Below are 12,224 nucleotides of genomic sequence, written 5' to 3'. Positions count from 1 at the left end.
AATGGTTGAACAGAGTAAATGTGACTGGAATGTAATTAGACTAATGGAAAATTTGGATCATGACCAAGAAGGGACAGAGAGGAAAAACAATTATTAAGAAAGCTACATGAATCAACATAAAGATGTTAAGTTTTGTTTTAGCTTTGTTTTATGTAAACAGTGAAACAAATCTAACCATAATTCTTATTTGTACTGATAGGATAGGATAAATGTGCACGTATAGATTTTAAAATGTTGATTAATAAGGACCGGTTTTGTTTTTGTTCTATATATGTTGTTGTCTGCTTTACCATTTAGCATTCAGTAAACTCATCCTAATATTTTTACCCAAATCTCAGTAAATTAAAAAATGAAAAACAGCTTGTCTGTGAAAAAACAGAAAAACCTTTTATTATGGGAAAAGGAATCAAGGCAGCAAGTGTTAAGGACATCATAAACTACATGGAGAAAATAAAACAATGTGATCTACTCAAAGTTAGTTTCGGGGTGATGTAGATAATGGCAGGGATCCAGTTCATTAAAAAAAAATCACCTCAGTTTAAAAGTGAGGAAAAAGCTCTCCAATAGGATTTGCCTGCATTTTGTAGGGCATTATGACTTGTGACCATAATTGAACCCATTTCCATTACTAAGCAAGGCAGTTGTTAAGTGAGTTTTGCCCCATTTTACAACCTTTTTTGCCACAGTAGTTAAGCAAATACATTGTAGTTGCTAAGTGAATCATGTGGTCATTAAGTGAAACTGACTTCCCCCCTTATTGACTTTGCTTATCAGAAGCTGGCTGGGAAGGTTACAAATGGTGATTACATGACCCTGGAACAGTGCAACTGTCATAAATACAGGCCATTTGCCAAGAGCCTGGATTCTGATCAAATGACCATGCTGCAACAAACGTTAAGTGTGAAAACCAGTCATGAGCCACTTTTTTCAGTGCTGTTGTAACTTTGAATGGTCACTAAATGAATGGTTGTTAAGCTGAGGATTACCTACATTGTACCTCAATATCTCAGTATTTTCCAGAGATCTTGATCTCAGCCTAGAATTAGCCAGATGGGCTACAAAAACCAAACAAAAACTTTAACAGAATTAAATATTAAACTGTTTTAAAAGGTTAAATTTTCAGTTATAATATTGAAAATTATTTTAAAGGCAGTAGCAAATGGTACTAACATTTTTAACATTTAGTCAGCACATAGGAAGCAGCATTCTAGCAATTTCCTATATAATATCTCACTAACTCTTAGCACAGCGTGAGGTAAATCTGTTCCCTCACTGTGGATGAGCTGCTGAGACCCACATTCCCAAAACCATGTTTACCAGGTCTATGCAAAGGTAATCAAGAAAACTTGATCATACAAAATCTTGCCAGGCAAACAGGCAACACTTTGCCCAATGGAATAACCCAGGAATATATGAGTGTGGGTATGGGTGTGGGTGTGGGTGTGTTCAGTTCCCAAGTCAAATGTCCTCTGAGTCTTCGTTTCTTGGGTTTCTGGAAATATCACAGGTAAAACTTATCATGTAATGGCATATAATGGCTGTCAATCGCCTTTCAGTAATAAATTTAGTTGTCATGACACAATAGCTATGTAAGGAATAGGAGGAGAAAACTCCAATTTCACCTCGTTGGGTTCTTCTACCAATACCAGGGGTCCCCCAACCCCCAATCCATGGACCGGCACTGGTCCGCAGCATACCAGAAACTGGACCACACAAACAAGTGAAGCCCCATCCACGGGATGCAGGCAGTACGCAAAACCATGCCCCCTCCAGTCTGTGGAAAACCCTCTCTCCACGGAATGGTCCCTGGTGTCCAAAAGGCTGGGGGCCGCTGGCCAATACAGATGTGGTGCAAACAAAGTTGGGTTACTTCATCTATGACATTGGATTTCCATTTAGTCAGCTACCAAATGTCAGACCAAATTCTAAAATTTACAACCCTTTTTATATTTCCCCTAAGTTCATTTAGTGTCAATGCATACCTGACTGTAAATTACATAAACATTCTCTGAGCATGAAATGTATCTGCAAAATGAAAATGTTGGATCTTTCTCTGAAATTAAAGTGCTTAGGAATTTATGTAATGAACCCCAATGAATTACACACCAACTTGGCACCAAAAGGAAAACAAATGTGAATTTTGTCATTCTGTTGCACACTTTATGATTAATAATAGGGCTTTTTCAGATGACGTTGACCATTTGGAATGAAGGAGAAAATCAAAATTCTTCTCAGTGAGCCTTAATGTCTCACATTTGAAACCCAAAATCAGATTAATATATAGCATCATTGACTGGCAAAAAAAATGAGGAAAAATCCTCTTATGGAGGGGATTTTTTTCTTCTCTTAATTACACAAAGTATGTTAGTCCTTAACTTACAACTGTAATGGAGCCTGGTCACTGATCTGATTTTAAGACTCCTTTTTGTGGCAGTTATTAAGAAAACACTGTGGTTGTTAAGCAGACCCATTGTTCGCTATGGGGCATTTTTATTGAAAACCAAAAGTAAACAATATATTTTCAGCAAAAATGTTATAAATCGTGATCACCAGACCAAGGGACATTGCAAATGGTTATAAATGCAACCCAGTTGTCAAATGCCTGAAATGCAGTCATGTTACTGGGGACGTTACCCCCTCCTGCGACAGTCTTCAAGTCTTGGTCCAGTATTCATGGAAAACTCCTCCAGACAGTATTGAAACTTACCGGTGATTCGTCAGCCAGTATCCAATTCCTGATGTACATGGTCAATAATTAAATAATGTAATTATGTGGTGGGTTAAGGTAATGTAGAGATCCAACCGAACGTTATCTTTTAATAAATTTACAATGCAATACAAACAATACAGGAAGCAGATATCTGGAAAAATAGCATAAATCAGTTTTATGCAGGAGCCCTGGTGGTGCAGTGTTGGATGCAATATCGCAGGCTAACTCTGCCCACAGCCTGGAGTTCGATCCTGACCAGTTCAAGATTGACTCAGCCTTCTATCCTTCCAAGGTCAGTAAAATGAGGACCCAGATTGTTGGGGCAATATGCTGATTCTGTAAACAGCCTATAGAGGGCTGTAAAGAACTGTGAAGCGGTATATAGTATACGTCTGCTATTGCTATAAATCTCAAGGGGTCCACCACCAGCTCTAGCATGAGCTTTGGGGGAAAAGCCTAGTTTTTAAGGCATTGCTTAAATAAAACCAGGTTGAAAGTAGTGTCATATATGGCAGCTAAACTGCTCATCGGTGCAAGATACAGAGATGACAGGTTGCTTATCACGAAAGACCTACCCTGTTTGCCCACTGTTTAATTTAAAGTACTAATCTTTAAAGGCTAACATGATTAAGATACCCTCGAAAGGGCCATCTCTCCTGTTATGAACTAGTTGAGCTGTTCAGATGTACAAAAGAAGCTAATTTGAAGATGCCTCTTCTCTTCTAGGCATATTTATCTGGCACTTTCTCCCGCGTTGCTCCCAAACAGTGTAATGTGCCATTTGGGTTCACTTTCTTGGTATTTAGAAAATCTGTCAGTGAAATCAATACAACTTTGCAATTTTGTACAAAAGCCTAAACTCAGTAGTTATTTTTTCCCCCTGCTCATTCACAAATTGAATATAAGTAACCATGTTCTCTCATCCTGGAAAAAGAAATGAAACAAGATATGTGGCATTGTGGGTTTTCATTCCAGTGGACAGTCTTAGGGTTGAAGAAAGCTAGGGTTAAATTTGGGTGCTGAGTATTGATTATTGGCTTTCAAACAGACATGAACTTTATTCTTCTCCCACTTAAATGTGGAGTTAACAAGAGAACTTTCACCTCTACCAACTGATAAACATTATTCACAGTAGGCATTGGGGGCATATTGAATGCCTGCCCACCATGTTAGTGGGATGGAAAATATGTTAGTATTGGAAGAGAATAAATGTGTCCAGGTACATTAGAAGAAATGGAAAGAGGTGGTCATACATCCTTCAGTTGTCCATCCTGCAAAATGATTTATTACTACCACTCATTGATATATGCCTGCTAGGTCAGAAACAGAAAATGTATCTCGGATATGTTCAATGCAAGCTAAAATTTGGCTCAGCTGTCTTTTATATAGAAGACCATTGACAGAGCAATCTAAACTTTCATATTTATTTTTGCCTATTATTTTACTTTTGTTTTTGGTTTATAAATAAATTAAATAAGTGTGTTCTTTGTTACAGCTTTCAGCTTTATGTTGTCCTGGGTAAGTATACACTGTTCAATTTCTTTATGATACACCAGCTGATACATAGAACCATAGAGCTGCAAAAAAAATTGGATCAGCCAGAAGCACAGGTGCTTATGAAACACAGAAGTGACTTCTGTCATCCTACTAGAAAACTAATATTCTTAATTCATGTCCTTATCCCCAAAGCAACCTCAACTGGTTTAAATTGGCTTTTGGCCATATTTAAAGAAAAAGTACAATGTGTTACCATATTCACCGACATTTAGTTACTTTTCCATTTGCAAAAACATAATTAACTGCCTGAGTGATTTCTTTCTGTAAAACACACACACACACACACACACACACACACAGAGAGAGAGAGAGAGAGAGAGAGAGAGAGAGAGAGAGAGAGAGAGAGAGACTTGCTGCTTTTGAGTAAACTGGCTGTGTTGATTTAGCCAGCATATTAAAATCTGATGCTGATCTAAAAAAATATGTGGCCCACTAAACAAGAACCCTATACAATCCTGTCTTAATTCATAGACCTAGCATCCCTCATAAAAGTTACACTTGGATAGTTCATAATATAAAAATTAAATCCATACAAATAGAACATAATCTAAAATGCTAAACAAAAAAAAGCAGAATAAACTGAAGTAAAGCCAGGGGGCAGGGAAGAATATAATGCAACAGATGTAGAAAGTAAGAAGCATCAAATGAATCTCAGCTAGGAGGGCACATCTCAAACTCAATCAGGATTGCAGCATCTAGGGTAGTGGGGCAGTGAGAAAAAGGAGGAAGCTTTATGCCTGAGACATCCTGCTTGTGTTCCCAACTGCAGTTACACTGGTACCGCACAGCCATGACTAGCCCAAGGCTCTCAACTGCACATTCATGGCCAAAATAAGAGTTGAATGGGTGGTTTCCCAAATCAAAGCTAATGGCTGCTATGTGGAACCTATGTTTGTCAGGTCAGTGCTGAATGTTGCTGAGTCTTCAATTGCTCGCTCTATATATAAAATGTTATTAATGTTATTTCTTAATAAAATACAAGTAACTCAGTGCCACCTAAAACCTTCAAGTCATTCCCCTGATTACAGAATTCCACCTCAAGACTTCTTCATCTGGAAAAATAACTACTTTGCAAAACAGGTTTTAATTTTCTTGCAATATCCTAGGAGATGAGCTAAAATCTTGAAATGTGGTTTTCTCAACAGCATCTTTCTGAATCCACTATTGGCGCTTATTTTTCTTCCAGATTTTAAATAGTAATAAGTCATTCTTCTTTAGCACAACGGTAAGGCGTGCACTTTTCTGATTACATAAATAATATCATAATCTGATAAAGCTATTAAATGTAGCTATTATTGTATTTCTTCCAAAACAAAGTGTTAAAACTTGGAAGGAGGCAAAACAAAACTTGTATAAAAATGTCTGTCTCGTAAATGGACATTTTTCAATCAATAACCGATTCCACAGATCATCTCAGACCCTGAAATTGTGGAACTTATAAGAGCAATGGAGCAGTCTAATTTTTCTAATTGCTACCATTTACCTATATTAAGACCCTTTTCTTTGTCTTATACATGGAGCATATTTTTACTTCAGTAATTGCACTTGTTTTGCTAGAGAGGTGCTATTTTATATGACATATCAAATAAGATATATTTCACATATTGTGTATCTTATTCTCAGTTCGAGTAAAAAAAAGTCTTAAATCTTTAATTTTTTAAATTGCACAATAGTTTTTATGAAGTAATTTGTCAACTGCCAACACGTATCTTGATTAATTAGATATCAAATATGCTAATGAAACATTTGTTTTTAATGGTCTTTTAGTTGTAATGTATTATTTCAATAGGAAATGAAAAACTGATTTCAATATACTTTCTAGATTGTTCTAAAATAACTAGCTCCCCACCCTGCTCCCGTTTAAATTATATCATTGTTTTTGTATTATCTTGCAATTATTCCACTCTTTTCAAAGGCATTATAAGAAATGTTGAAATTTATAAATAAAGACATAATTGAATACTGTTCTTAAATTGTTACCCCAACTGTGGTCATTTCTGCAGCATGTTGACCTGGCCAGGCTCGAGATGCTTCAGACAATCCACAATATGACAACTATGATTTTACAGGCTCTAAAAAAATCAGGATTTTATAACTGCTCTTATTCATGCCACATTGATTTACAATGTACTTATGGATATCATCGAAGGTACTAAGCAAATTGGAGTCAATTTATTTAAAAGATTATTTGCTCCTGAAAAACTCTGCCTAGTCCAGGGGTAGGCAACCTTGGCTCTTTTATGACTTGTGGACTTCAACTCCCAGAATTCCTGAGTCAGCATGGCTCAGCTTGGAAACCTCTCCATTTCTCCTCAGCATGGCTGGCTCAGGAATTCTGGGAGTTGAAGTCCACAAGTCATAAAAGAGCCAAGATTGCCTACCCCTGGCCTAGTCTATATAAAAAGCTGGTAGTTTGATATCCATCCAAAGTGAGTCTTCTTGATAACCACTTTCTTCTTCCTCCTCTGGTTCTTAACTTCACAGTTTCGCCCAGTTTTATTTAGTTCATTTTCTAATTGGTTCTGAGGTGGACTCAGGTTTTAACCGCATATATTACACTTAATACTGGTTTTAAAGAACAGGTTTATTTTTAAATACTGCTTTGAATTATTTTCGTTAGTGGTTTTGAATATTTTCAGCTGATATCACTAAATTGCAGCATGGGTAGCAGCATTTATGAAGGCCACAGCAATTTAATGCCTTCTATTTTATGTTTGCATGATCCTTATACAATGAAGAAATCGGTTTTGATTTCTAAATACAGAGTTCTTGGGCTGGATCAGAGTAGGAAGCAAAACAATCAGAGCCAAGGCAAAATGCAGGAGTCATGAAACTGGGAGGGGTTCTCAGAGAGGTTATGTTTAGTAGCTTGAACTACTGAAATATGACAATCTAGAGTCACATTGTAATGTTTGCCACTTTCTGTTGAGGAAAAAGTAATTGTTGTGGATGGAGATTTACAATTAACATGTTGAGTTTACATCCATTATTTCAATTAGCTTTCCAAAGAAACAGTAGATTATTTAGATTTTTCACTTCTACAGTTAGGAGAGACCTTAACTGTAGAGACCCTAACATAAAGAAGAATAAACACTGGATAGTATTAAGAGAATAGTTCCTTGTAGCCTGTTTGTTTGTTTATTTATATTCTGCCTTTATTATTTTTACAAATAACTCAAGTTGGTGAACATATCCAACACACCTTCCTCCTCCTATTTTTCCCACAACAACCTTGTGAGGTAGGGTGGGCTGAGAGAGAATGACTGGCTAATCACCCAGTTGGTTTTCGTGGCTAAAGCAGGACTAGAACTCACGGTCTCCTGCTTTCTAGCCTGATGCCTTAACCCACTAGACCAAATTGCCTCTCAAGTTATACTATTATATGAAAATCATATTGTTAAAAGATTGAGAGATTAGATCAATCTTATACGTATTTGTGAATAATCCTGATAGCCTAACCAGAGTTTGATAAATGGTCATTTAATGCCCTCATTAGGCTACAAACTCAACTTACTGGTCTATAGTTCATGTATACCTGATTAGGGTCAAATAAAATGAATTTCGTTGAAGAGAATAATACAATAAATGCAATCACTAAAGTTTTTATTAGTGTGGGGAATTTTAGAGATCACACTGCCTTTGTTTTAGAATCTTTTTTTTTAAATAGAAGGAGGGAATCTGTGTTTCTGCAGAAGAGGCTAAACTACAAGTCCCAGCAACCTCAACCAAGAATGATGAGGGAAGGTGGAAGCTATATCTTGACAAATACCTCCGTTCCCAAAGATGTTCCAAACTATGGAACTGCTGGGTAGGAAATTAACAAAGCTGTCATTTGCTAAGTGAGCCTCTTTCCCTCTCAGAGAGGAAACAGTTAAGTTCAGTGGGCCAAGCGGAGGGGAAGCCACGTGATGGAAAATCTTGGGTGGTTGGTGGGGAGGGAGGCTGAGTTTTCGTAAGAGCCTGGAGGACAGAACTTTCCAACCGCAAGGGAGGAAGCAGCAGGCTCCCTGGCCAACTGCTGCCTTTGGATGCGAGCAGGCCTGCACACAGAGACCTAGAGAGGATAAATAGACTGATTCTTTTCAGGGGTAGTTTGTTCTGGAACAGGACAAAAAACCCAGCTCTGTCTCATGAATGGCTTAACATACCATAGAACATAGAATCAGAGGGCTGGAACTGTCCATGACCAACATGAACAAAAGCCACACATTTTAATACAATTTCTAGATGGGTGGCAGTAAGAAAACAAAGAGTCATAGGGCATCATAATGACAAGCAAATTTCCACAAAGGTTGATGCCATCATAAGGCTTACAAGCTTGCAACAAAAGAAGAAATATGAAATATACCTTGAAAATAAAAAGTTTGACTACGGACAAATGATTTGCTTGATACCTGCTTCTTACTGACACCACAATCTTTGCATTTTAACTATGTGCCAAAAATAACAAATCAGTGAAACAAAATAAATCTTATTTCCAAATATAAGTCACACCAATATTGAAACTTCATCACATGACAAAATGTAGTATGTGCTCTATAACCTACTGTCTTAGGACTTAGGGAATCTCTCAGCTTAAGAAAGCTTGAAAAGTAAAAGGGGAACAATGCTGAGAGGAAAGTTAATCATTCATTAGATCCCATACTAAAAGAACAAAGGACATGTAAGCATACATTATAGACAGTAGGACACATTTATTTATATACTTCTAAACATTTGTTAGCTTTTTTCAGATGTTATGAAAAGAACTACACTGTATCTCCATTCAGAAATACTCAGAATCTGTGGAGTCTTTCCACTTGAGTGAATACTTGGTTTTTCAAGTTCCTCCTGACATGGACAAAAAGCAGGCACTGAGAGAAGTCCTGCCCCACAGAAGTCCACAAGGAAGACTAGGAATAGCATACTGGACCATGTACTCTTTTGTACATCAATAAAATCATCCTGTTTGTAAGTGGGCCTGAAGAGGTTTTCTACTTAAGCAATGGCACAGTTCATTTGTAGGTGTGAGTGGAATGAACACACAGTGGTATGCCCTGATGGATATGTATTAATATTATATAAGCATATAAAGTATATCTGTTGCTGGATAAGTGGAACATAAACCTTTTTAGATTTCGGAAGCTTCCACAAGAGATCCAGAGTCATTAATAATGAGGGAGACTGGAGTTATATGGAAAATGAAGAAAAATAGCTGCAGCTAAAGATGTCGGCGTTAGAGAAAATTTTAGCAACCCTTTGGCTCAGCATCCCACAACTGTATAGCAGCAAAAGCCAGGAACAAGAGACCCTGATTGCCCACATGTGGCTAATTACTTTTTGGGACTCCGTGTCTCCTTTCTTCTTTTCATTTTGAGAATTTCCTTACAATTGCCCTATTAGATCATGCTGATTTCTTCCTTCTTCCTTTCCTTTTAATAAAGCAACCATTTCCAGTATCTTTAAAATTCTTATTAGCATTTCTTCTTTATTATTTATATATTATTTTTTTAAAAAATAAAAAAATCTCTGCGCTATTTATATGCGTAATGGCTTATGCAGACGTAGTAACTTTTCCAGACAGTTCAGTGCTATGCATTCCCTACTGAATATACACCAGAGCTTATTTCTGCATAGAGAAGCAGCCATTATTTTATGAGCAATATTTAAGTGACCCATTCGTGCAAGATTCACCATATGCTTAGGCTTAAAATCTTTCAGTCCAAACGTTGAATCTCTCTCTCTATATTTCAAGCTATGCAATTAATGACTGCTCTTTCTTCTCAGCAGTCACAGGACAGTATTAGGTATAACTCGATATGGCCTTGTAAACATCTGCTACTTTTTCCTGGAGTCCATTACTCTTCAACTAAAAGGCAACTGCATGACTAGAATAGGGCATGCATACATGTGTGCACACACACAGGCACAATGTTTCACTTTATTTAACATCTTGTCTGAGAAAGATCTCTCTAAGAAGAAAAAATCTACATCCAAGCTAAGATCTAGATATTGGTTATTTTCGTGATCTTAAATGCCGGTGGCATTTTTAACACTCTTTTAAATTATCTTCTTACCTGTTTTGTGTTTTTTTTTAAAGTGGAAATATAGAGAACAGAGCTTGCTTGCTGTACAAATTAGGAGTAACACATAACAATCTTTCATATACTCCAGATAAAGGAATGTCTTTGTAAAGTCAAAAGCATTTAGACTATCATTCAGAAAACCCTATAGGATCTTAAGGAATCATGGAAAGAACCTAAGAATTCCCACCCACTGCAGCATTCACTACACCATCCCTCCTAGATGACTATTCAGGCACTGCATGCAAATAAATAATCAATAAATATATTGCACATAATGTACAGTTATATCTATACAGATACGCAGCAGAGATACATATGAACAAATGATAAAAGACATAAATATAATGTGTGAGCACCCCTCAACTGAGGCTCAGTGTGGAAAGGAAAGTCAAGATGGGTATGTAGCTATAGGTAGAAGCAGCTATGCTTTCCTCATACCTTTCTGTTGTGGGATCAGAGCAGTTGAGTGGATACCTCAAGTCTATGATGGTTCCATCTTTATCCTGCAGGGATCCTTGTTGCTGTGTATAATATTCCACCAGTTCTGATAAAGTAGCAAATTTCTCTCCTCCGTAGAGGTCATAATAATCCCCAGTATTCTGGATACGGATGTGAGTTACCTCATCACCAACCCTAAAAGAGAGAGTCAAAAGCTTCTCATCAGTTGATCAGGAAGGGAAGAGCAAAGGAGAAATGATCTTCATTATTTCTCCTGGCAGGAATTCTAGACCAAAATAAGGGATCTCGGGGAACTAGATGGATTCCTTGGTGTTTGCCCTCACCAGGGCTTATCTTCCACCCCACAACATATGAACTGAATATAAGACTTTTATTCAAACTGGAGAATTAGGAATAGAATGAAGCTGGAGCCATTGATTGTATTTATAGATGTACCACGGAGTTTAGGATGCTGGGATTTGGGGTTGTTTTTATTTTGGGGGAAGGGTATTGTCTTCCTTTGATTTTTACTTCTGTTTTTGTAAGCTGCCGGAATTGTGACACATAAGAAGTGTGGCCATATTTGTCTTATAAATAAATAAGACCGAATTTTACAGAAAGTTAGCTAAAAGGATGGTACGTTTGACTCCCCGTAGCATTTTTCCAATTGTCATTTTACTGGAGTTTTCATGCCTTCTGTGTTAAGGCAGGCAGACATAATGGCATTAGAAGTGGGACAGATATCTTTATTTACTTCAAATTGTTTAAGCAGGACTATTATCCAGAGGAAGGTTTATTGTATAAGATTAATATGGGACTTAGTGGAAATTCCAATTTGAAAGAAAAGAAGAAATAAAGTTGCTTTACTTAAATGGAGGCCAGCTTGAAAATTAACATGGGAGTCAGAAGCTGTGGAAGTCCCAGTGGGGAGGCTTGAACCTGCTCTTTCTGTTCCCATGTCTGATGACTTCCCCAAACCATGGACATTTTTTAAAAGAGCATTGGTGCCGCTAGCCTAGGGAGCTGCTTGTTTTGTTTGAAGGCCTGTTCCCCAAAAAGTCAGTATTATGCCATCAGCAGATTTGTTTCAGAGAATGTTGTAGGGAGAATCAGCCTCTAAACATCCCACCAAGTCTCTCTACCAAACCTCCCCCACCCAAAAAAAAAAAGACAAAAGTCTCTGGGAAAAACCCCAGAGAAAAAATGCATCTTCAAGTTTGTGGAAAGTAATAAGTTTCACAACAGCCATCTTCACTTGCAGTCTTTCCATTCCTCCTTTTCTTTTTCCACTCTGTCCTTCAATTCCAATGTGTCTTGGGACTTGCTAGATATTTATATCTTGAGTTTGGTGCAAAGAATTAAGGGATAACTGGAATAGCTATTTCGAACTTTTTAGTTCTTTTCAACCAGACATACCCTTCTGAGATTCGAACCTGGGCTGTCTGCATGTTAAG

The 12,224-nt window shown here is 37.3% G+C and overlaps 1 protein-coding gene across 1 annotated transcript in view; it reads right to left on the bottom strand.

Annotated features, from left to right (window-relative positions):
• PTPN6 (protein tyrosine phosphatase non-receptor type 6) overlaps positions 1 to 12,224 on the bottom strand; it is a 30,893-nt gene that overhangs the window by 17,022 nt on the left and 1,647 nt on the right. The window contains exon 3 of the mRNA XM_015814024.1: positions 10,771 to 10,965. Coding sequence (XP_015669510.1) covers positions 10,771 to 10,965 — 195 coding nt within the window. The remainder of the gene's footprint in view (positions 1 to 10,770; positions 10,966 to 12,224) is intronic.

Source organism: Protobothrops mucrosquamatus, unplaced genomic scaffold, assembly GCF_001527695.2.
Source record: "Protobothrops mucrosquamatus isolate PMUCROS unplaced genomic scaffold, P.Mucros_1.0 scaffold212, whole genome shotgun sequence".
Taxonomy (NCBI): Eukaryota; Metazoa; Chordata; class Lepidosauria; order Squamata; family Viperidae; genus Protobothrops; species Protobothrops mucrosquamatus.
The sequence above is the reverse complement of the archived record's forward strand: the minus strand, read 5'-3'. Positions and strand labels throughout refer to the sequence as shown.